Source organism: Indicator indicator, chromosome 1 (assembly GCF_027791375.1).
Source record: "Indicator indicator isolate 239-I01 chromosome 1, UM_Iind_1.1, whole genome shotgun sequence".
Lineage (NCBI taxonomy): Eukaryota > Metazoa > Chordata > Aves > Piciformes > Indicatoridae > Indicator > Indicator indicator.
In genome coordinates this window covers 92,373,814-92,399,158 of record NC_072010.1, presented here as the reverse complement: position 1 = coordinate 92,399,158, position 25,345 = coordinate 92,373,814, and the positions used below count along the sequence as shown (strand labels likewise).

The window sequence follows — 25,345 nt, the reverse complement described above, 5'->3', positions numbered from 1 at the left end:
CCCTTTTGGACTACTCTATGCTTTCTGATGAACACCAGTACAGAAATACTGTATTTTCACTTAGTTTTTCTTCACCTTAACATCAAATGATCAAGACAATTACATGCTTCTATGACATACATGGGATCACATATCAGATTGTACCATGCAAGGAATTCCTTGTATCATGCCCCCTGCCACAGGCATAGCCAAAAATCAAACCCCAGTAGACAACTAACAACAGTGACTCTTCTGAAGCAGCCAGGGGAGAGAAAAAGGGAAGCAGCTCCACAAGATAAAGGTTTACTGTCATTTTGCAGGGTGGTTCTTTGCATTTTTCCCTCCGCTACACCTGTAGGCAATAACAAAACCCCCCTCTGCTCGTAATGCACTAGGATTTTCATGTATGAAAGGTTCAAGATAAGCATGAAGTATAGGTGCTTTTGAAATATTTGTGCAGTTATACTTCCAGTTAACTTCAAATAAAACTCTGAATAGTCTTTTTCTGATATGAGACTTCTAGGCAGGTTTAGGAATAACCATTTCTTAAGCACAAGGATTCATCAGCTGAGGAAAAAAAATCTCGTAACTTCAGTTCTGGTTGTCATTGCTAGGCATTTTTTATTCTGTGAACTAATATCATAAATAGTAAAACTCTGCCAATCTCAATTTTGGCTTCCATTAGATGTTTCACATAGTATGTACATACCTTCCCAGCATTCAAGCGTCAAACAAAGAGAAGAGTGACAGCAGAAGGTATCGCTCTCAGTTCAGGATGGTTATCCTATTTTCTTCATAGCTGTCATAAAATCTGTAACATTTTTTTGACAAACACTATTAAAGAACTTCTCTATACTCCCCATACTAAGATGTTCCCCTGAAATCACCAGGCTCTACATGTGTCCAAGCAGCTGATGACTCACTTCCATCAGCTAAGGCTACTCCAAAATCTGTGATCATGCACCATAGTGGCCTAAGTAGCTACCCAATGAAGCTTTACTTATTTTTAACCCCTACCCTCTCCTGCAACCAAGGAGGTATGTTCCTCTTAAGGATTACAGCCACTACAACTGCAAAGCAGCTAGGCTGTGGATTTTTGGAGCTTAACAGGGTAAGAGTTTTTCTCTTTTGTTCCTTTATTTTAAGGTGATTCCCTGCACAAACTTCTTTTTTTCTCTTAGGGCCAAGCGGACTTCACAGTGGTCAAACTGAATTAGCTGTGACACTCACACAAAGGACAGTTTATATTATAGAGCTTTGTATTACAAGTAAAAGAGTTAGCAATAAGGGATATCCCATCCTGAGTTTGCCATACAGTATTTTTGAATCTGTAAGTCAGATCCAATCTGACTATTGTCACAGGACATTGTCTCTGAAAATCAATTTCATTCTGATGGCATTTTTAAAGTCTTTCAGTCACTTAAAGATAAATCTTGCTTTTGACTGAATCTGTCAGCAACATACTGATACCATAAATCAATGTCAATGTAGAAGCTGGCTAGAAGCCTTTATTTATACAAATTGATTAACTCTTATGCAGCATTTAAGCACAGTATAGCATTAACATAAAGATCAATTTTAAATACAACCTGGTACCCCAGAAGAGATTTAAAAAGTCAAATTTTTAAAGTCAAAGGTTTTTTGAGTGCTGATCTCAAAACCAGTCAACCAACCAAACTCTTTCCTCATCATCAATTCACTGTCTCCTAAAAATTCCTTACAAAAACTTGCAGATGAAGGCACAGTGACCTTCAGAACATCAGCTGTAACAAACAAAAAAAAAAAAAAGAGAGAAAAGTGCTTTTCAATAAGCACATCTCACTCCAGATATTTCATCTGAGAGCTGAGCATTTTCTCTGCAAGAATCTCATTGAGAAGATAGGTGTAGATATCCATAGCTGCTTTCAAAACAGACTTAAGGAACCATTTCCTGAAAAATGCACTCAAACAGCTTAAAATGAGATCTACAAAGGACCAATAAATAAAACCACCTGTAAGAGAATATATTTTTCCTTTGGCTTTCAGCAACAGTTAGCGATTCAGTAATACGTCTTAGTATCAATCACTAAAAATTTTTTTTTTCCTCATCTAAAGGGTTTTTACATTATTCCTTATTTTCCTGCAGAAGAGAAGGTTTCAGGGAGAACTCATTCTGCCCTTTCAGTACTTAGAGGGAGCATATAAGAAAGATGGGGACAGGCTTTTAATCAGGACATGCTGCAACATGACAAAGGGTGATGGCTTTAAACGAATAGAGAGGGGAATTCAGACTAGATAGAAGAACCAATGTTTTTACATTGATGGTGATGAGACCCTGGCCCAGGTTTCCTAGAAAGGTTGTAGATACCCCATCCCTGGAAACATTCCAGGTCACCTTGGACAAGGCTCTCAGCAACTTGCTCTAGTTGATGATGCCTCTGCTTACTGCAAGGAAATTGGACTAGATGACACTGAAAGGTCCCTCCCAACCCAAACCATGCTGTGATTCCATCGTTAGTGATGGCATCTTCTGTATCCTCATGTCAATATCCTGAGTGTAACACTGGCTTTCTTCCAGATGTGGATATATGGAAACACAAGTATTTTGAAGACAGCACAAACCATTCTTTCCGATTAATCTCCACTTCACAAAATTGATTGGAAGGAATTAAATTCTATAATCCTGAAGAAGGCACAGAAGACAGCCTTTGGGTGAGACAGACAATTGACAATTGGTGTCAGAATAAAATAATAGTAATAAAAAGCAAGCCTGCCACCAAAGAACACCCTTGTCAAGCTTAGCTACATGAATCATAGAATTGCTTTGGTTGGAAAAGACCTTTATGATCATCAAGTCCAACTATTATCTAACTCCACCAGTGCTGGTGGTAAACCAGTAAACCACATCCTGTAGCACCACAGTGCCCAAGGAGGTGGTAGAGTCACTATCTCTGGAGATATTCAAGAAACACGTGGACATGGCACTTCGGCACATAGTTTAATGGTCATGGCGGTCTTAGGTTGATGGTTGGACTCAATGATTTAGAGGTCTTCATGCAGATTCACCCACCTCCCTGGGGAGCCTATTCCAGGGTCTGAGAACCCTTTCAGTCAAGAGATTTCTTCTAATGTCCAATCTAAATCTCCCCTGGTGCAACTTGAGGCCACTTTATCTTGTCCTATCACTTGTTACTTGGGAGAAGAGACTAACACCCACCTTGCTACACCTCCTTTCAAGTAGTTGAGAGTGGTCAACAATGCTGAACACAAACAACTTACCTATGAAAATAAGAATAGGCACATATGTTCAGCAAACACCAGTTTTTATCCTATATTGAGGCCTAATGCCAAGAGCTCAAACAATACCTGTATGGCTGGATGAAGGACATATTTTGCAACATCATCCTTGATGATCACATTCTCATTTAAGTGAGGTTATACAGAACAAAGGCATGAGAGGAACATACACTACTGCCACAACTGACCAGACTAACTTTCTGTTTCTCTAGGAAAAGCTGACATCTGGGCACTCTGCCATGAAGAGTCCCAGGCTACAGCATATGAGCTCCAAATCCTTACTACCTTTCATCAGGTAAGTCAGACAGTGAATCAGCTCACAATGGTAATCCAGTGCCGTGAGACTATCAGTGTGAAATTCAAAAGCAGGAGACTTTACCATTGCATCCTTGAGCAGTGATTTCACCTTCCATTGAAGACGTAAGTCAAACCTGAATTAATTACGTGTGCAAAGAAATACGATAACATCTCCTAATAAGGTTTTAATGGACGTGCATCTGTTTCATAATAATGTCTGTACTGACCTTAATAATTTATGAACATCAGGAGAGATTGTCAGAGAAGAAACAAAAGAAAAACAATGGCCAAGACAAACCACTACACAGTAACAACCTACAGCACCGACAATAAAGCACACTGGGTAGGATGGTAAGTCAGAAATAGCCAAATTAAAATTTTCAAATTTAAACATGGGCTTTATAGAAACATAGAAACAGTTGATGGGGAATTGTTCTGGGTAATTACATGAATACAGTTTAGTATTATGGACACAGCAGAAATATTTAGGGCTGCTATCCTATTTTATCAGAGTAAGACAGCAACCCTACGTAAACAATTAGGTTTGTTTTGGGTTTGATTTGTTGTTTTTCTAAATTGTTTTCTAAATGTACTAGCTATAAAAGGCTACCCTGGGAAGACAGGCCTAAAGCTACAATAGAAAACCAGTTTTGTTTGGTTAAGAAAAATCAGGGTGCAGTGTGCAAAATGGAGATTGTAACCGAGTAAAATGCATGAGGCACTGGTCTTGAGCATAGCTAGAGATACTAGAAACTAAATAGGAGAGTAAGTGATTGCAAAAACCCATATGAAGGGACCAAGACCATATATAAAAGCCAGAAATTCAACCAGGTGAACTTCTCCACCAGTCAGGACTTTCATGACACAGTATAAGGAATGAATGAACTCCTCTTTGTTGTGTACAAAGATTTCAAGAATTCTTCTGTGAAATCTAACAGGAATCATGCTAAGGATGTTGATTCTGATCTTCCTGCTTTTTCTGACTTAAAACAAGACAGAAGATGACAAAAGCTGCACCTAGAAGCTACAATGTAGATGAAAACAGAACTATGAGTTATGAAAGTGTAAGCCAGTCAGTAAATTAACCTGAATTTTTAACTGCAAATGAACACCATCTTTTTAACTTGCAACTTTGAGGCTTATATAAATCCCATTAGCAATTTACCACAAAAAAAAACAGGATACTGTAAAAAAAGAAAAAAAAAAAAAGCAACTCATTTGTGCATGCAAACCTTTTACAACACCTTGGATATTTTTTGGAGGAAACCTTCAGAGTTTTGGGGCTGGCTAGAAACCTAAGTCTACCAGACATGCTGTTCATATTTGGAAAGGTGCCTTTTATTTTTCTCCATATCCAAATTGCTAGTGCCCTTTTTCACAAAATCTTTGAGACCAAGTTTTGATGATTCATTTGGAAAACAGGCTTCTGATACAAGATTTTTTTAATAAGCAATAAAAATTAACTTGCTTACGCTACTGACATATTTTCTTCAATTAAAAAAAAAAAAAAATCAAAATCAGGCTATATGACGAAGGTCCCTCATCTATAAATGTGGCAAAGTAAACAGGCTTCCAGGAGTCAGTGCATGCCATATCTCATTCTAGCAGTTACTTGCAAACACCAGATCCAGGCTTCGCAAATCTCTCAAAACTTAAAATTATGTTTTCCCAAGAAGAGTAATTCTGAACCTGCCCAACTGTTGGGAAGGAAGGCACAAATTCAAGAACTACAAAGGGATAACAAGCTACCAAGATTCTAAATGCCTGGACAGTGTAACCTCAGTCACTACTCATCCTTTCTAGAAAATGGCGCAGAACCTTCCATTCTCAAGTATGGGCTTTTTTACCTCTCTTTAGTGATTGGATGATCTGTCATGATATCCCTGTTATCCAGAACTGCCTTTATCTCACATCAGCTGCAAACCCAAAACCTTCTGGCATTTTATCAAAAGTTTACTGAATTCCATTCCCTGGAGACTTCAGGAACACTGCTGTTCAGCCTTCCTTCTGCACCAAATCTTGACGAGAAATCCTGTATTTTCATCGCAAGACCTACCCTGAAGTATTCGAGGAGAAAAGGAACAATCTGCTTTCCTGTTGGCATTCCACAATCTGAAAGCAAGATGCCACAGGCATGAAAGTGTTTGCTTCTCCTGAGATAAAAAGTTATGCTGTGGTTGCACACAGAAAGGCTGAAGAATCTGACTGAAATTAGGACATTTTCACCTAATTTCACAAGTAAAAAACACACGAAGCTATATGTGATTTGGCCATAAGGCCTAATCATGCAAGGCAGAATATTGAACAACGCAGGCTTGAGGCACAGTTCTCAACCACATTCATAATCTAAAGCTCATGTAACAATGGGAAGATGTCATCACGTTAAAGGACTACTTACATGCATGTATACAAACAGATGTAATACTCTGAAGTACTTCAAATAGGCATTAACAACTGTTTACAACTGTCGCTGTAGACAAAAAATGGAGCACACCATTTACAGAAGGCCAATCTTGGAGCCAAGAAGAGTGAAGGTAGAAGTTCCCTGACAGCTTAAGTCAAATTATACCCTCCCATAAAGAAGTCTTTCTTTTCCTTCCCAGCCTTCAACCACAATCCCTGCCTGTTCTGCATTAATTTTGCCAGTTGTCTGTTCCTATAGAAAAGTGAATCAAACCAATAAAAAGTGAAAAACTAACATGTGAAAAACATAGGGTATTTCAGGGGGACAGCAAGGGGGAAAAGTTCAAGAACTGAATCATTTATTCTACCAGACTAGAGCCTATGCAAAGTAGAGAGAAGAATGCATGGCTAAGGATGTAGAAGAGGGGGCTTTCCTCAAGTGGTGGCAAGAACATTCAATTGACTCAACTGTAGTGTGAAATTACTACAATTAATTCTATGATAAAGTGCTAATATTTGGCTTTTTTTTTAAATGAAGACGTAAAACTGTTTCTCACTACTATCGAGCCTAAAAAGCGTCACAATTACACTCAAGTACAGTGGGCTTAATGCCAGCATTCCTTGTTAAGTTTCTAATAGGAAAAAAGCAGCAATTGTTTTTCATATTCTAGGTTCAGTGAGACCTGGAACACCATACTTGCCACTGGGATTTTCAAGAATCCCAGAAAGAAGGTAAAGATTTACGGAAGTATTAGGTTCAGAAAAGTTTCAGTTCATCAGGGTGTAGCAAAAAAAGTGTGTATGCTATGGAAGTAAGTAATAGAGAAAATAAACAAGATAATAGGTTAACTTTAAGTCATGTAGCTTCTCATTTACAAGAATTCCCTAAAGTGTCCCGTGTGAAAGAGAGAGTAAATAGTATCTTAAAGGAATCTACCCTCTCCTGTGCCAACTCTGGCACACACAAAGACCTGCATGTGCACCAATTTCTATCACTAAAAGGCAAAAAAAAACCCCAATCTTCTTTCTCCCCCTCCCCAATTCTACTGAGTTTTTCAGCAGTTGAATGAGCTAGTGTAAAAGCCCAACAACCAAGCGAACCAGCAAACATGAACGGATGCCAGTGCAGAAGATGAGAGAAGAAACTACCTTTCATGGCTGAAAAACGCTATCCGACCTACATTTCATAAAAATGTGCATTAACTGTGCACTGCTGCACACTCCTTCCAGACTGCTGATCTTCCTTATTCATTCTGAGTCACTTGCAATGATACATGTTTGACAAGTCAAACCGATTTAACAGCCTAGTGCCATTACGAGATGGTACGCTCATTTGCTTTTCAGGGAACCAGAAAGCTTGTGAAGCCAGAGGAAAACTTACACAGAAAAAGAATGTATTTTGATGAACTGAATGGTTTCATTGTATGAAATCAACCAAAGGTCAAACCTGGCAAAACAAAATTAGCTAGATTTGTTACAGTGTCAGTTACTCCTCAGATTCCCATAATTTTGCACGTTCCTTCAAATTGCAGACTTCCTGCATTAGCAGAGTCAGCTTTAATACCGAGGGGAGAATCCCTTATTGCTATCTGCGCAGTTTCCTATTCCCTACCCATTTCATATGTTTTTAAACAGCCAATTGCATAGACTCCTGTACCACAAGAGTCTTGAGGGGCTCGGCCACATCACCTACAAAAGAACCAAATAAGAAAAGCCCCACAAAAAACATACAATAGTTTGGAGCCGACAATGGTTTGGAGCCAAAGGCGAAGCAGGCGCCTAGGGCAAAGGCCCAGCAAGACAACTTGAGGGGATCACGGACCCCCACGGGCGGTGCTTGCATGCCCAGCCCGTCAGCAGCACCCAAAACAACTTGCGGAAGAGGGGGACGCAGCGCCGGGTTAGGGGGCCTCCGAAGACCACAGGTACCCGCCGTTGGGCTCCCGAGAAGCGAATGGGGGGGGAGGGGCGGAGGGGGCTCCCAGCCGTTAATTTCCCTTGGCAGTACCACGTTGAGTCTCCGCCCGGAACGGCCGCTGAGCTACAGGATGGCACAGCCTGACGGGGCGAAGCCCGGCGGGGGCCCTTCAGCAACGCAGGGCGGGCACGACCCCGGCTCGCTGAAGCCGGCACTGACCTGCCGCCGCCTCCAGCTCTCGCCGCTCCAAGCAGCGCTTCCGGCGGCTCTGCCGGAGGACGTCACAGCCGCGCCCGCTTGTGACGTCCCACAGCGCCGAAGGCCTCGCCCAACGAGGGGCTCCAGGTGCCGCGCATGCGTAGTAACCCTTTCCACGCCCCCTGCGCTCTCGACTTACGGCGTCAGCGGTGAGAGACAAGAAAGCAAGCCAATCGATTTCCCGCAGGGACCCCAGTGTTCCTGCCCTCTCGGAAGTTTAGACCAATCAACACTGAAATAGACGCCAACACTCGAGTAGATAACCAATAGACCGAGAGAAGTGTGTGCTGGACTGGCGGCCCTTGGAGAGGGAGGTGGTGTCCGAGGTTGCTGGGAGGTGGACTAAGATGGCGGCTTTGGACAGGGTCAAGGTACTGGTGTTGGGTGACTCCGGTGAGTGTCCCTCCCCTTCCCGCCGTCCCCGCTCCCGAAGCCGTGAGAGGCTGGGGATGTCCTCTTCCGCCATCTCCCCTCACACCATGGATGCGGGCAGGAGCCCTCCCCGGAGGTGCCTGGCGGCGCATGCGCATCCCGCCGTTCTCGCTTTCGCTCCCCCCACCCCCTTTTCTGCTTGGAAGCAGGCCCTTGGAGACCCCGCTCTCCGAGCTATGTCGCCCGGGGCCTTGCTTGTTTTCCGTCGCGTTCCCTGTTGCAGGGAGTGTGGGAGTACCTGCCGGCCCTCTAGGCTTTGCTTCTTAACCCTTTCACACCTTTGCCCTGGCCGCTGGGCGCTGACCAGCGGCTGTTATCCGCTCGTGCCGAGACTTCAGGACTTCAGTTAGTGCTCCAGCCCGCCAGTCCGTTTGTTACCCGTCCTTGTGTGATCTGCCAGGAACTGTTCTCTGTGTGCATTTGCAGGTGTCGGAAAGTCTTCCCTTGTTCACCTCCTGTGCCAAAACCAGGTGTTGGGAAACCCGTCGTGGACAGTGGGCTGCTCGGTGGATGTTCGAGTAGGTGACATGCCTGACCTCTTTATAGCCATAGATTAACATGTAAGCGTAGAGAAGGGCCTTGGCTTTCTTTTCTTTTTTTTTTTTTTGGTTTTTAATTTCTTGATGTAGCTGACGGCCAAAGAAAGAGGTGTCTTTCAGTGTGTTGTTTGTTGGTTTTATTTTTTTTTCGCTAAGTGCTTAATATTTTAAAGCAAATTAGAATGATGGAGAGTTGGGCAGAAGTGAACCTCATGAAGTTCAAAAAACACAAGCGTAGAGTCCTGCACCTGGGGAGGAATAACCCTGTGCACCAGTACAGAAGGACCTGGGAGTGCTGGCGGACCGTGAACCAGCAATGTGCCTTCCTGGCCGAAAAGGCCAATGGTATTCTTGGGAACATTCAGAAGAGTGTGACAGGCAGGTTGGCAGAGTTTCTCCCCCTACCCTCTGCTCTGGTGAGGCCACACCTGGAGTATTGTGTGGAGTATTCTTGGCTTCCCAGTTCAAGAGGGACAAAAAAGCTCCTGGGGAGAGTCTTTTACAGGGCAATCAGGATGATGAGGGGACTGGAGGATCTCTCATACAAGGAGAGGCTGAGAGACCTGGGGATCTTTAACCTGAAAAAGAGAAGACTGAGAGGGAAACTTAACAATGCTTATCAATATCTAAAGTGTGGAGGTCAAGAAGATGGGACAGGGCTGTTTTCAGTGGTGCCCAGTGATAGGACAAGAGGCAAAAGGCACAAACTAGAACACAGGAGGTTTCACTTGATCTTAAGGTGAAACTTCTTTCTTTTGAGGGTTCTGGAGCAGCACTGTACTAGGCTGCCCAGAGAGGTTGTGGAGACTTTCCTTCTCTGGAGACTTTCAAAACCCACCTGGATATGTTCTTGTACAACACGGTCTAGGTGACCCAGGTTTAGCAGGGGGGTTTGACTAAAGGATCTCCAGAGGTCCCTACATTCTGTGGTTCCATGATTAAATGTGAAGCAAGCACCTGTGTGAGCAAATTTTGACCTTAGAGGATTCTGTCAAAATCATAGAATCAGTCAGAGTTGGAAGGGACCACAAGGATCATCTAGTTCCAACCCCCCTGCCATGGGCAGGGACACCTCACACTAGATCAGGCTGGCCAGAGCCTCATCCAGCCTGGCCTTAAACACCTCCAGGGATGGGGCCTCAACCACCTTCCTGGACAACCCATTCCAGGCTCTCACCACTCTCATGGTGAAGAACTTCTTCTTACTCACGTCCAGCGTGAATCTCCCCACTTCCAGCTTTATTCCATTCCCCCATGTCCTATCACTACCTGATATCCTAAAAAGTCCTTCCCCAGCTTTCTTGTAGGCCCCCTTCAGATACTGGAAGGCCACAATAAGGTCACCTTGGAGCCTTCTCTTCTCCAGACTGAACAGCCCCAACTCTTTCAGTCTGTTCTCATAGGAGAGGTGCTCCAGCCCTCTGATCATCCTGGTGGCCCTTCTCTGGACATGTTCCAGCATGTCCAAAATCAGGCAAGGTATTTGTCTTTTGCAGTGCCTCTCCTAACTGCAGCTGCCACTGGCATGTTACAAGTCATGTTTGTTCAACTGCAATTGAAGGCACGGAGTTTAAACCACACTTCCCTGGGAAACAGTTAATGCACTTCTAAATTGTCATCCAGACTTACTGGGGAATAACAATTTTCTTGCTTAATTTGAGAGTGCTGACCATGACCAAAGGGTTGCTTCTCCTGTCTGCTCATTGCAGGACCTACTATTAGTACAATGAAGATACTGATCTAGCAATTTTTTGGTCCAACCTACAATCCTCATAGGATAATGATAAATGCTTTTTTTCTTTTGTCACTCTGCTGCACTCTCCTATTCTCCAGGTTAGGAATATGTTTCCAAATTTGTGGAAAGAAACATGGTAGTCCTGTTTGACAGTGGAGTGAAACCACCTATTAATCAACCACCAAAAATTGCTGGTTAATTAATTCAGTTGAGATGTCAATGAGAATTAGGAGAGGAAAAAGATGTGGGGAGTTGGAATCCTCTCTGGTTACCTCTCTTTAGTATCCTTCAGTACTACCATGTGTGTTTTAACAACTGTAAGAAGCCATGACCTTACTTTTTCACCTGTTTTATCAACATGCTAATAGTTAATACTGACATGGAAAGGATGCTCCTCGCTGACTGGCCAAGCTCCATCTCTTGTAAGAGCTGTGGTATCTTGTAGCCACTCCTTGATTTGTTCCATCTCTCTTCTACTTGAGAGATTGGATATGGTATCCACACGAGAATTTACAAATTTCTATCCACGTACAGTAATCCTTTCAGATGAATGTTTAAGTGTTGCATGGATTAACTCCTGTGAGCTGGTGCTCTGGGCATGTATGATGTGAATTTTTCATCAGATCCATGACTACAAAGAAGGAACTCCAGAAGAGAAGACCTACTACATTGAGCTATGGGATGTTGGAGGTTCAGTGGGTAGTGCCACTAGTGTGAAAAGTGCTCGAGCAGTATTTTATAACTTGCTGAATGGTAAGTTTGCTTGGTGTAAATATTTTCTTTTTTTCCCCCCAAAAATCTGGTTTTGTCACTGCTTCTGTCATGTACTGTCTCTTGCTTTTGGGGCAGGAGGTGTGTAAGTTTTACTGAGGGCTATATTATTGTCTTTTCTGATTTCAGTACGTTTGTGCAGGGGAAAAAATGTCATTTGTTGGCAGAATTTTATGAATTTTGAACTGAAAGCTGTTTTTAGATAAACACATGCAGCTGAGTTTCATCTACTTGGCACAACAGGGAGTCTTTGAAGTTATAGTGTTGTCCCTTCCAGCTACACTTGTAGACATAAAGGTTGCCTTCACCTTTCCACACCAGATATACATGTCTAAGTATAATTTGTATTTTCTACTCTGTTCAGTTCCAAAATCTACATCAGTCAAATAATGATGTAAATTTATATGACCTTCAATAGTTGTATCCTATCTTGGCAAATTTGAACTGTTCTCCCATCAAATTGCAATAGGCTGCTGACCAGCTTTTCTCTGATGATTTAATTTGCCAAATTATTTTTAAGAATTGAATCTTGCAAAATTGCTGTATACAGAAACTAGTATTTTGTACCTTCAGCTGAGCCTTAAAGGCCTACCAGTTGATCTGTGCCACTAATAAGAGATTATATACTTAACAATGCAGTATTTCAGTTGTTGCTTTTTGGCATCCAAGGTTTGTTCACTAAAAGTAGGTGTATACAAGGTTTACAACTGCTCCTGAAAACGTGTCAGAGATGTTCTGTTTCATTCTCTTTTCTTGTGCCAAATCATTTGAGGGCTTTCAAGAATGTGTTAAGCCATACAATAAACACAGTTGCTCTGTGATTATTTAATTAGCTATCTTTTCTTCCTGGGAAAAGAGGAAGAAATCTGTTTGTAGATACCTCTAGCTTATATTTACCTCTGTAAATAAGGTTTCAGTTGAGCTGTGCCTTCAAAGCAAGCCTACTTGGTATATGAAAAAAATGGATTTCTTTTTGACACCAAGTACACAGTATGCCAGTGAGTGTAGGTCAGACTTGGAAATATCCTATAACAGCACATTAGGAAATGAAATACTGAATTTACGTGTCTGAATTATAATTGATTATATTACTAAAAGAGAATTATTTATCTCCGCTGCCCAAAAGACATTAGGCAGCTCATATATGAAACCTGTTGACTTTAGTAGTTAGCCTTGGCTCTGGTTTCTTTCATTACATTAATTCCTTCATTAGAGCATGTCTCACAAATTGCCTCTGTTTGACCTGATTTAAGAAGAGAATATGAATGTGTTCCTTCTGCCTGACTGCTTCTGCATTCTGGGCTTGCAAGTGGTCTGACAACCTGAGATCAAAAGACATTTAATGCTTGGGTGTGGCAGCATCTGCAGAGGCTGTCAGGGAGACAGTTTTTGACAAGGTTAGGTATGGTTTGCTTGTGGTTTGACCACACTTGTGCTTTGGTTAGCCTGCATCTGCTGTGTGGATCATGATAGTCTAGAGCAGCAAGTGGACAGTAAGACTGTGGCTTGCAGGCCTTAATGGAGGAGGAGCATTTCCTTTAGTAGTCATTGGTCCTGCCTGCTCTTTTTTGTTGCTGACTGCTGGAACTAACTCTGTAGGTTTTCATTGAGGCATATAAGGGGGCTGACCAGTGAAAAATATAACTGTGGAAGGGGAGGCTCCACATAAAGATAAGGAAGAAATTCTTCCCTTTGACAGTGGTGGAGTACTGGAACAGGCTGCCCAGAGAGGTTGAGGAGTCTGGAGGCATTCAAAATGGACCTGGATGTGTTCCTTTGTGATTTACTTCAGGTGGCCCTGCTTTTAGGAAGGGGGTTGGACTAGATGATCTTCAGAGGTCCCTTCCAACCCCTGCTATTCTGTGAAGAGTAGCTGGAGGTGGACAGTGTTTCTCTAAGATTATGCAGCAGTGCCTCTGAATCTGTTCCTGTAGGCCAAGTTATGTTGTATCAGGGTTTTTTCCCTATATTGGGGGTGGACACACAGTTGAGTTGCCTTTTTATGCTGTTACTGAGATAAATACTTCGAAATAGGGTTATGGTTGTGATATGCTGGGAACTCACATAGGAGAGTGCACACAGTTGTGTGGGGGAGTGGAAAATGTTTGTGGAAATGTGGTTTGTTTGTAGTGTGTGGAACCTTTGGGAGTTCAGATGAAAGATTAAGTTGATAAGCTTTTTCTATCTATAGATTGTGAAGTGTGTTGAGAACAAGTCCTGATGAAAAAACAGGGGTATGATTCCATTTTGTCCTTGAGTGGTTTGAAACCTGGAGGAAGTAGTAGCATTCCACAGGTTGCAGAAGGTGTGAATAAATAGAAGAAATTTGTAGCAGGAGTTGGTAATTGACTTAGGAACTGTAGTTATCAGAAGTGGGTGTCTTTTAATGGCACAGCTAGGAAGTTTGGCTGGCTGTTTTTGTCTCAGAATTTACATTTTGAAGGATCATGGTAATGAAAAGTGCTGGAAGCTTAATCTTAAATACATAAAATCTTATTAATTCATGTTTCTAGCAGCAATTTGGTTGACTGCGAAAGTTTATCAGAATCTGTTTCTCCTTTTGGATATCTCCCCAAATATGTACCATTAGTTCTTGAAAACTCAGAAAAGCAATAGCACTCTCTAAACTCATTCAAACAAAGACACAGCCTTTAGACTTTTTAGATGATATGACAAAAAGACAATTATGTTTTCCAACCAGGTAAAACAGAGAAAGGATGAATTCTGTGCTGCAGTAATACAGTTCCAGTATTGCTGGGACTAGACATAAGAGAATCAGGCAATGCCTGCAAGCCTCTTGCAGATTAAACCCTGAGGTGACTTTCATGAGATTTTTCTCTTGGCTTTTATCCAATTCCTGATAAGCAGCGTTAAAACTGTTGCATCCTGATATTTTCAGCTTTACTCATTCAATGTAGCTGAACTGGCTGTACATCCCTTTCTTCATTCTCAGATATGTAGGAACCTGCAGATTTAAGTAAGATAAATTTTTAAAAATAAAAATCATTAAATAGCATCTTGCTGCCTTCTCTTTGGTTTTAGGGATAATTTTAGTGCATGATTTAACCAACAAGAAATCATCCCAGAATTTGTATCGCTGGTCTTTGGAGGCACTCAACAGAGATGTTGCTCCAACAGGAGTTCTCGTGACAAATGGGTGAGTGAAAAACAATGTGCAGGGTTAAGACACAGTAATTCCAAGGTGATTTGTGAGTTTTTTTGTCCATACCTAACGATATTTGAAATCAGATGTGGCTAGATTTTTAAGAAAGAGAAAAAGAAGGGATATCAAAGAAAATCACTCTTCTTTGTGTTTTACATTACCAGTCAGGCCATTCTGCCACCACATTCCCAAACTGACAGAGATGTTGCTTTAAGGGAAAAAGTGTTTACTGTGTTCTTCATTTGCCTGAGGCTTCTGTGAGATTAGGTCCATTCCCTGGTACCTGAAGACTTGTGTGTCCATACTGACACATGCAAAGTGTCTGTAGGGAAGTGTTATGGCATGGCATGTCTCTGTTCCAGAAGGCAGTTTTCCTCTGTGCACCAAGACTATGGAAGTTCACTTAATCACTTTTTGTTCTGGGTGATGGAGAAATTATTTTAGGAGTGTGGCTAATAAAGAGCTTAGAAAGCACAGCCTAAACAGTGTGTTACTAAGTGGCTTTCCAATGTATTATCAAGTACTTCTTCCTGTATCTCTATGCTCTTTTTATACTTTTAGTCAAGGTTTTAAGATCATTGACAAACCTCACACAGGATCAGGGAAACAATAATGAGGAGCAGCTTTTTATGGGAAGAATATAAATTGTCCATCTGCCTTTGCTGGTGTGCAGATTTTTATGTAGAAACATAGGAGAAGGGAAAGAGAATTTGCATTTATATAAACTGCTAATTTCTCCTCCTCTCCCTCCTGTAACATACAGGTTCTTCTCAATAATTTTAATTTTCAAAAGCTTCAGATCTCTCAGGGAAGATGCTTAGCCACTAGCAAGATGTTGCTGTTGGTTGTAAAATTACTTTCTAGAAAGCTTGGTTTAGGTGAAAAAATAAAGATAAGTTATTATCCTAGCTGAGGAGAATGATTGGGACTTAGACTTAAGACATTTAATTGTGATTTTATTTTATAAAAGCTGTCTCTGATCATTGTTCATATCTGAATCATATTTGAACTCACCTTATGGTGGCTACCTTTACTATGTAGAAGAATTAGTATCTGCACTATTGTTATTTCAGCCCTCTTTGATCTAGTGTAGAAAAAGGTGGTGTTTCACCCTTACTTGGCACAATACTGGAATTTGTTTCTTTCCTGCTTGTATTAGAATTTCTTCTGTTGTTCACCTGTGCTGAGAAGAAGTGCAGGTCAGGTGGTTTCTTTTTCCTTTCGATTCCTAAGCAGTGACTTAGAAGCAGAAGCCCTTCCTTAATTTACAGATAGAGCATGTTCTCACTTAAGATAACCAATGACCCTCAGCAAATAATGGACTGTTATTTGAGAGGGACAGGGATGATGATGGTACCCCTGCACCACAACCATTGCCTCATTCAGCATTGTGCTTGTTTCCCTCATCAGTGACTATGACCGTGAGCAGTTTGCAGATAACCAGATTCCACTGCTGGTAATAGGGACTAAGCTGGATCAGATCCCAGAAACTAAGAGGAATGAAGTTTTGACTAGAACAGCTTTCCTGGCTGAGGATTTCAATGCTGAAGAGATAAATTTGGTTAGTATCCTTGTCATAACTGTTTGTTTTCTTCATATGGGGGCGAGTCCTATTTTTTGTAAATAAAGATATGCCAAAATTTAGGGTTTGGAGATTGTCTCACTAATGTGGGAGTCGTACACATTTTGAATGGCTGTCTGCCTTTCTTGATGAAACAGTTGTCTTTGTTTCACTACAGGGAGGTATATAGGGGGTGTTGGATAAGGTTACCAAAGCTTAGAGCTGATGGTTGGCAGTTTTCTCTTCTCTGTTCTTAGTTCTGACAGACTGTTGTTGAATGAAAGGTCAGGATGGCTTTAATGGTTTTGTAGACCTAGCTACACACAGTTTTAATATGTATTTTACATATATATATATATATTTGTAGGTATAAAAATACGCATGTTCATGTATATGCATACACATATATGCACCTGGCGTATTGTGTCCAGTTCTGGGCTCCCCAGTTCAAGAGAGGGGAGTTGCTACTGGACAGGGTCCGATGGAGGGCCACAAAGGTGATGAGTGGACTGGAGCATCTCTCTTACGAGGAAGGGTAGGGGATCAAGAGGATGGGGCTGAGCTCTTTTCAGTGATGCGCAGTTGCATTGCAAGAGGCAATGGGTACAAACTAGAACACACTTAAACAGAAAGAGTTGGAGGACACAGAGAGGTATTTGGAATTCTTCAGTTGATCACCAAGCAGAAGTTAGCCTTTTGTCTAAAAAGACCACGGAGCAGAAATCAGCAGATGTTTTCTCTAGCTGTGTCTGGTGAGTGTGTTGACTTTCTTACATTGATTTCCTTGTGTTTGGTTTGTTGTTGTCTTCTGTTGTGTTCTAGGATTGCACCAATCCTCGTTACCTGGCTGCAGGTTCATCCAATGCTGTCAAACTAAGCAGGTTTTTTGATAAGGTAGGTTAAGACAATTAAGTTCTATTGCTCTTTATATTGAGTGCTGTCTGTGATTTGAACATGAAACAACTATCCTTTCACATTCTACATTTTGAGTTGATTCAAGCCAGTTGTGGAGAGGCCAAAGATTGGTCTGCTTTAGGAAACCTCTGGAAAATAGCTGATTTGCTTGAAAATTTGATTCTTGATCTGCACAGGGCAATGACAAAGAACTGCCAGATGTGCAAAGATGCTCTCTGTGTGCTTTTGGAGTCCTTTTGCAGGTTTGCAGTGTGCTAAGGCAGTAATGTGTGGAGTTACAAGACTCTGGTTAGCTCTGTGTATCCCAGTTAAAGCAAACTAGGAATTAAGAAATTTGGCATATTACTCTCCCTTCCTGCAAACAAGCATCAAGGTCTGTTGGGACAGTAACAGGAGGAATGCTCTAGTTTAAGCATTCCCTGGATAAAGATACCATCATAGTGCAGCAGATCATTTCCTGTAACAGATCACACTTTAGAGGAGGTTTGGCCTGGATTCATTGGAGGAGGGTGTAGATTATACAGGGTGACACAAACCACTTTGATTCTTAGATTGACAGTGCTGCCTCCATAGGTATCCTTCAGCACAGACATCTTTCTCAGCAAGCAAGTCAAGCTACCTCTTCTCAAGCATTACCTATGCCTAGGGTCTGCTCAGAACTACTGGAGCTCTAATGCACCTGCAGAATGAGCTTCATCCAGTGCTCAGGACTGCTGCAGGGAGGGATGGGAATAACTGATGCAGTAACCATCACCTTCATTACTAACACGGGGTGAAACAATGCAGCGTGCAGAAGCTGAGGATAACACAGCTTTAGTAAGAACAGCTGGAGGTGGCAGCTCCTTGTATGTGCAATAAAGCAATAGGCCAGGAGCAGGGAACGTGGGTTCAGACCTTGTCCCAGTTAGCCATGTGTTTCAGCACTTATGTTGGAAGTGTTGACTGGAAGCTGAGGTTATGCATATGCTGTGCCTGCTAAGATCATTCTCTGTTTTTCCCAGGTTATAGAGAAGAGATACTTCTTAAGAGATGGCAATCAGGTGTGTAATTTTTTTCTTCTTCATTTTGTTTCTCCCTGTGTAATGTGAACTGCTGACAGAGTCCTCTTTAAAATGTGGGCTTCATGTGATTTAAATGATGATCTGTGCTGGTAATTGAGATTTTAAATCTGTGGGAGCACAGCTGTTTTGGATAGACATAAAAAAAAGGCTGACTTCTGTCAGCTGAAGTGTTTGTGATTGGCAGCGAAATAATGAAGTGTGCTAACATAGTAGAAGTTGCAAGAGTGAGGTAAAATGGGCAAATATGATCTCTTTTCAAATCCGTCAGCTTCAGGCTGCTGGATTGCAGACTTAGGCCGAGATGCTGTCTTGAAAGTCAATGAAAAGGCTTTTCTTGCACGGCTGGAACTAGCATTTTATCTTCTGTATAAGTAGTTTTCATAGCACCAATGAAGCCATAACGAAAATTACAGCATGATACCAGCTTTTAATCCAGCTGTTAAGGAATGAATTAACTGTTGTCAGTACAATTGGTGAAGAATGACTCTTGTGGCTTGGGTAGGCTACTTCAACTCTTTGTGTCCCCGACCTTCTCATGCAGGGAGTAGTGAGGTTCCACTTACCGTATCAGTAGGTGCTTGCAAATTGCTGTGAACAGCACCACTGAAATACAATCCAATGTTTCATTAGATGTGGCCTTGCTGAAAGTCACTTAGGGAGAGCAGGGGGGGAAATAGTCACAAACTGCTTACTTCCTTTAAGCATATTTTTATGCCTTTTAAAAATAAATTTGTTTTTCCCTCTTTCAATTCTGCATGATGCCTTTTTTTTTCTTTCCTCCTCTCTCCCCTCCTCCCCATATTCTAGTGAAAAGAAATCTCCTGTTCTTGGGGGTAATAGCTTAATGCAGACATCTCCATGTGTGCTGGCTGTGCTAGATGCATGATGTAATACGTTTATTTTTCTTATTTGATCATTTTAGTGGCTAGGTAGCAATTAACTTTATATTCCTTGTGGCCACATGCCAAAGATCACAGCCTGCCAATGCCTACCTTCTTCTGTCTCACTGACAACTCAAAAGCTTAAAATAAATCTTAAGTAGTAGACAGTCATATTTAAAAAGACAAAATCCAAATTGGAACTAGAGATTTCAATATAACCTCTCAATGTTACTATTTGAAATTATCTACTTAATGTAAATATTAATACTGTGTTTGTGGGTTTTCTACAATAGGTCTGTTTGATCACTTGTGTTTTGAGGTATTTCTTTCAGGATGAAAAAAATTTCAAGTTTCAAATTTTTTGTAGCTATGGCTTCAATCAGATCTCTTATAAATAAACATTACTTTTAATTAGTAACTTTGATGTAAAAAAATGCTAAAGCAGGTAAGTTTTTACCTATAGTGTCCTGCTTTTTATTTATAAAGATTGCATTTTCCCTTTCTGAATTCCCAAAACCGTTTCCATGAGATGAACCTTTATATAGAACCTGCCTGGTATTTCCCTTAGAGAGAGATGATTGCTTTTCAGAAATGAACAAAACAATCCCTGAATGAATACCTCGCATATGTTTGAGTTTTTGGCCTGAAAACCCTAACTAAATATAAATTGTGGGGAGTTTTTTGGTAGGCTTTTCTTTTGGACAAGCTCTTTAGCTTTCTCAGTACACTGATTAATTGTGTAAGCTAAGCAGTCTGCTTTGTATTGTAAATTACGTTTTTGTCTGGTACCATCCATAATGTCCATGTTTTCCTCATGTGATCTGTAGCATCTTGGTTGAGACCTTCCATTTTAAAAGGCTGTATTTCCCACGGGAGTGTGGAACTGTTTTGGGAGGATGCATTTCCTGGGTCTGCTGCTTCAATTTGTGTGTAGTTAGATGTAAAAGTTACTCTGGACTGTAATCATGGTTTAATGATGCCAGTAGGACAGGCATCTTCAGTATGAAACAGCAGTGTATCACTTCCTTTCAGGGGATTCACAGGTGCATTGGATCACAAATCTGTTTGATACACTATTAAGGCAGAGAAGCTTCTGATAGTTTCAAGTAGATCTTCTTTGTAAGCACTCATTGTCACAGTGTGAGCAGTGTCTACAGATTGGTTGCAGAAGCAGAAGTCCTAATCCTTTGCATCGTTGCAGCCATTTGTATTCTGATATTGAAGCTTTCAGCATTTGATAAAACTGTCCTTTCAACTACCAAAGAAGTGCTGCAGGCTCAGGTTAGAAGGCATAAAAGTCTCAAGAGCTCTTTAATAAGACTTGGTAATACTATTTTTAGTTTTAAAAATGAATGGAGGAATTTTTGTATGCATTTGAATCTGGGTGAAATGATGAATTTGACATCTGCAATTAACTGGTTTAGGATTTGCCCAAAACATTAAGGCTTTCATTGTAACTTTTGCCAAAAAGCCTGAAGGAGCTCTGTATTAAGAAATGAGCCATACTCAAGTTTTGCAGCTTGTTTAATTAACAGCTCTAAGCTGAAGCATTTTAATCCTGATTCTGGAGTTGGAGTGGAAGAGAAAGACATTGTTGCAGTTGGCTTGGTAACAGGTGCTCAGTTATGGGCTAGAGGGAGCTCACGCTGATTCTGAAATGATGACTTCTCTTTCCTGTTCCTAGATTCCTGGCTTCTCAGAAAGGAAAAGGTTTGGAGGAGGAACACTGAAGAACCTTCACTATGAGTGAAAAATGAAGTGGAAGATGACTTTTTAAGGACATTCCCATTCTGACTGGATGCTTGTGTCTAGCAGAGTGAAAATGATATTATGGACAAGTAGGCTGCTGAACCTGCTTTTGCTGGAAAGGACTTCTGAAAAATCTAATCTGAAGCCTAGAGCGTTCCTTAGGATTGCAAGCCATCTGGATATATGGGAACATTTGGGGGAAGTGTGCAATAAATTGAATGCCTCTCACACTGCAATGGGAAGCTTCATCATACACTGTGCATATGTGTGTGATGTTTTCATCTCCATTTGGGAAAATCTCTGGGCGCTCTGAGATGAATTGCGTTCGTCTTACCTCTAAAGGAAAGGTGACACTAAGTGGGCTTCTAATTTTGCAGTAAAGTGAAAAAACAAGTGAGCAAAATGTAAGGATGTGTAAGGAATGGCCTGGAAAATAATAGGAAACCTTTAATAAATGAATGGTGTTGTCTCACATGGGATGCACTGTTCAGCCTTGTTCAAAAGGGGTAAAATAAATAGGCAAGAGATGAAGAAAAGATTTGAAGCCTTAAAAAAAAAAATCTTGAGTAGAAAACAGGTGGTATTAATTCTGCAATTTAAATTAACATGTTTACTTTGAAGAGGACAAAGTGAATCAGGTTTATCTTTTCAGAAATAAGTGTAGTCTTTTTCTTAACATTAAAAGGCAATGCAATGAAAGCTGATGGGAAAAGTGTTTTTATACAGTGCTTATTTAGGACAAATGTGACATGGTTTTACTGAGCCTGAGGGCTTAGCATATTCAGAAAATGTGAAATGTAAGAACATCCTCTGAATTAGAATGGGTAGAAATTTAAAAGTTATACAGATCTCTGTAAAAAGTAGGAACTGAGCATGATTAGAAGGCAAGTTCTGTGATAGGGATGTTTCCTCTTCATAAAGGATAAAGGGGACTTGACCTGGTCTGAGGGACTGTGCAAGCTGTTGTCTTCCTAAAAGCCCAGGCTTTGCATGATTTCTCAGCCCCCCAGAATTACATGGAGTGGTAAAAGCCTCATTTATGACAGCTTCTTTCCCCTCCTTCCTCACAGTCACCTCTAATGGTTAAGCTTTTAACAAAGGCCAACTAAGAGCTGGAGTTAGATATAAATACAGATTAATAACAAATGGAGATGGAAAGAAGTGAAATGCTGGTGTGAAATTGACAGGGAGCAGGGTTCTGCAGTCTTGAGATTACATCTGCCTGCAGCTCTTCTCTAGCAGCTGCTTGGAAATAAATGTAAAACTGCCTATTGCCACTAATCAGGTACAAAAATGACAGCTAGGTGAGCCAGTCAAACTCACTAAAAATGTGGATATTTTGCATTTCCTTAGGCCATTTCTGGAAAGGTCTTGCACCATTTGCAAACACGAGCACAGTAAGTTTTCAGATGCCTGAATGAAATAGGTTATTAGTTTGCATTTAGTTTATGACCAGGGAAAAGAAGGCACAGAAATATTCTTAGCAGATAACCCATGTCTGAGTGATGTAGTTCATGACAACACCAATGTCTCTCTGCTCCTTTGACAGTGAGAGCTGAAATGATTTTCTCAAGGTCAAGGTGCTCTGTTAGGGTAACCAGTTCTTCACTCCCTCCTAAGGAACTGCAAAACAAGCAAGCTAGAGCTGTTCCTTCCTTTGCCCTATGGCTTCTTCAGACGAACTGGAAGGTTGCAGAGTCAGGGATAGGGACTAGTGATAGGGACAAGAGGAAATGCTCTCAAGTTGCACCAAGAGAGACTTAGACTGGGTGTTAGAAGAAACTGCTTGGCTGAAAGGGTTCTCAAGCCCCGGGGCTCCCCAAGGAGGTGGTTGAATCCCCATCATTGGAAGCATTTCAAAGGTACATTGATGTGCTGAGGGAAGTGGTTTGGCACCAGCCTCGGTAGAGTTAGGTAATGGTTGGACTTGATCATCTAAAGGTCTTTTTCAGCTGAAAAGATTACATGATTCTATACTCAAGTTATGTTGAAATGCAGTCCTGACATTTCATGGGGTTCCCATGCTTGGCGTTTGGATAATTGCACTGTACCTGTCAAATGGTTTTTTACATTTATGACTGAAACATGCTGCACCTCTCTTAAAATAGCTCCATACAGTTTTTGTTTGGAATTGTAGATTCTGTTTTCCTGCAGAGGCAGAATGAGGTGATAATTACTTTTTTTTTTTTTTTTTTTTAAGGAAGTGCTAGCTTCTTGTCAGAACCAAGAGTACCTGAGCAGCCAGAGTTGGCTGCATTGCTGTTTGCAACACACCTGTTTCCACTGTCCAAAAAAAGATTCACCTCCAGGCTTGGGGCTGTGACACCAGACAATTTCTCTGTACGATTTAATCCTCCTTCAGTGTGCTTCACCTTTCTTTTCCCTATGCCCTCCTGTTCTTTCTATCAACCTTCTGTCTGTCTTGCCTATGTCCACCGATACCCCATTCTCTGTTCCTCCAGCTCCCTTACTCCCAAATTCTATCCTTCTTTTTCTCCCTGCTTCCCTTGTGGGGAAAAAGAGGCTGAGGAGAGACCACCTCACTCTGCAACTCCTTGAAAGGAGGTTGTAGTGAAGTGGGTGTTGGTCTCTTTGCCCTAGTAATAAGTGATAGGATGAGAGGAAACAGCCTCAAGTTGCACCAAGGGAGGTTTAGGTTGCCTTTTAGAAGGAACTTTTTCTCTGAAAGGATTTTCAGAGACTGGAACAGGCTCCCCAGAGAGGTGGTTGAATCCCCATTTCTGGAGGTGTTTCAAAGACACAGATGTGGCAGTGAGGGACATGGTTTAACACCTGTCTTGGTAGGGTTAGATAATGATGGGACTCAATGCTAAAGGTATTTAGCAACTGAAAACATGATCCTATGATTATGTCTTAAATAGGGGAAATCCCCCAAACCTGCCCCTCTTGATTTTCACTTAGAAAAGTAGGAAACGCATGTCTACAGTAACCTTGAATTCTTGAATATATGTTTTTGTTCTCATAGCAAACAGAAGTCTTTAACAAAGGTGCCTCTAGCTTTAAGCACATGAAACATATCCAGTAATGGGTTTTGGGTGCAAACTTAATACAAATTTTCCTTATTGCTGTTTGCAGAGTATTGTATTTGCAGGGGCAGCTGCAATATGCTCTGTTCATCACGAACGAGATATGAACTGCTGTGGCATAGCTTGTCATCAATAGATTTTTAGGTTGAGGTACAGTGAAGGTCAGGGCTTGAGTTCTTGTTTCTCAGTTGATAAGGAGATGACAAACTTAACTGTTGGAAATCCTGGTTCTGCTTCTCAGCAAAAGGAGCTTAATCTTATTTTGCTAGTCAGCTCTTCCCATTCAAAGTCATGTTCCTGTCTCACTTTCCTTACATGGATGTGGGTTACTTTGATTCCTTTATAGGGTTGAGCAAGTCTGTGGCTTAGTGCGCTTTTTTTTTTTTTTTTTTTTGACAAAAAGCCTTTGTCTTTATTGATAAGCCTGTCACTGGCTGGCAAGTTACCAGAAAGTGTTCAGAGGTAGAGCTTTTCTTAGGATGTGCTTTGCTGCTACACTGTTAGGTCCTCAGAGAAACTCTGGTTCTGGAGAAAATATCAGGTGGAAGAGAGGAAGAGAATAAAATCAGGCCCAAATCTTTAATTTCAAATGTCCAATCAACACCAAACCTTTCCTACCTAGCAAAGGCCTGATGTGTAGTTGTAAGTATTGTTCCTAGTGTTATCCGTTTGTGCTGCTCTGCATTTATTCTAACATCTAATCAGCAAGTGGGGAAGTATTTCCTCATGGTACATGAGAATCCAATAAGAGAGAAGAATCTTCATCACTAGCCACGGGCAGACGAGCAGCGTGAGCACTTTGTAATTGTGCGTGCAAAGCTGCAATCAACTGGATTCTTAGGACCTGAGTTTAAACAGATCTTAAAATAAGAGGTAGTTCTCTAACAGTAAGAGTGTTAGAGTGTAAGAGTTTTCCAAAGCAGTTAATGGGAAGAAAGGCAGATTTGTCATTGTTTGGGTTTTTTCAGGGTCGAATTAGTAGCTTTCTGAAAGGCACACTTTAGCACAGCTTTGAGGAAAAGACCGCCGGCATTTTTGTGAGGAAGTTGGTTTAGATGATCAGTGCTGTCTGTGGCAGCAAAGAGACTGTGAAATCTAGCTTTGGCAGTTCAGCTGCTTTGCCAACCACTGCTGCAAATACTATTAAGCACAGAAATGTGGTTTCTTTTTCCTGCCTTTGGCATTACATCACTGAGATCCATCTTGTTGTGCCACTTGTGCCTAGCAGTGCACAGAAACCCGAGTTCCATACCTGCTGAAACTGCACAGGGAAATTCTCTCTCAGCATACCGCCAGAACTCTCCTCAGAAAGACGTCAAACACAAGCTCATAAATGAAAACACACTCTTTCCTCACTTGA

At 41.3% G+C, this 25,345-nt stretch overlaps 1 protein-coding gene across 2 annotated transcripts; it reads left to right on the top strand.

Moving 5' to 3' along the window:
• The first annotated feature begins 8,381 nt into the window (after window positions 1-8,381).
• Window positions 8,382-21,365, top strand: RABL3 (RAB, member of RAS oncogene family like 3). Of its 2 annotated transcripts, XM_054381877.1 has the most exons (8): window positions 8,382-8,524; window positions 8,990-9,081; window positions 11,461-11,590; window positions 14,651-14,765; window positions 16,182-16,332; window positions 17,155-17,226; window positions 18,249-18,287; window positions 20,874-21,365. In XM_054381877.1, the coding sequence occupies exons 1-8, from the start codon at window positions 8,479-8,481 to the stop codon at window positions 20,937-20,939; spliced, it is 711 nt and encodes a 236-aa protein (XP_054237852.1). In that variant the 5' UTR covers window positions 8,382-8,478; the 3' UTR covers window positions 20,940-21,365. The 2 variants fall into 2 exon arrangements, with proteins under 2 accessions (XP_054237852.1, XP_054237860.1); XM_054381885.1 differs by lacking the exon at window positions 17,155-17,226.
• The last annotated feature ends 3,980 nt before the right edge of the window (window positions 21,366-25,345 follow it).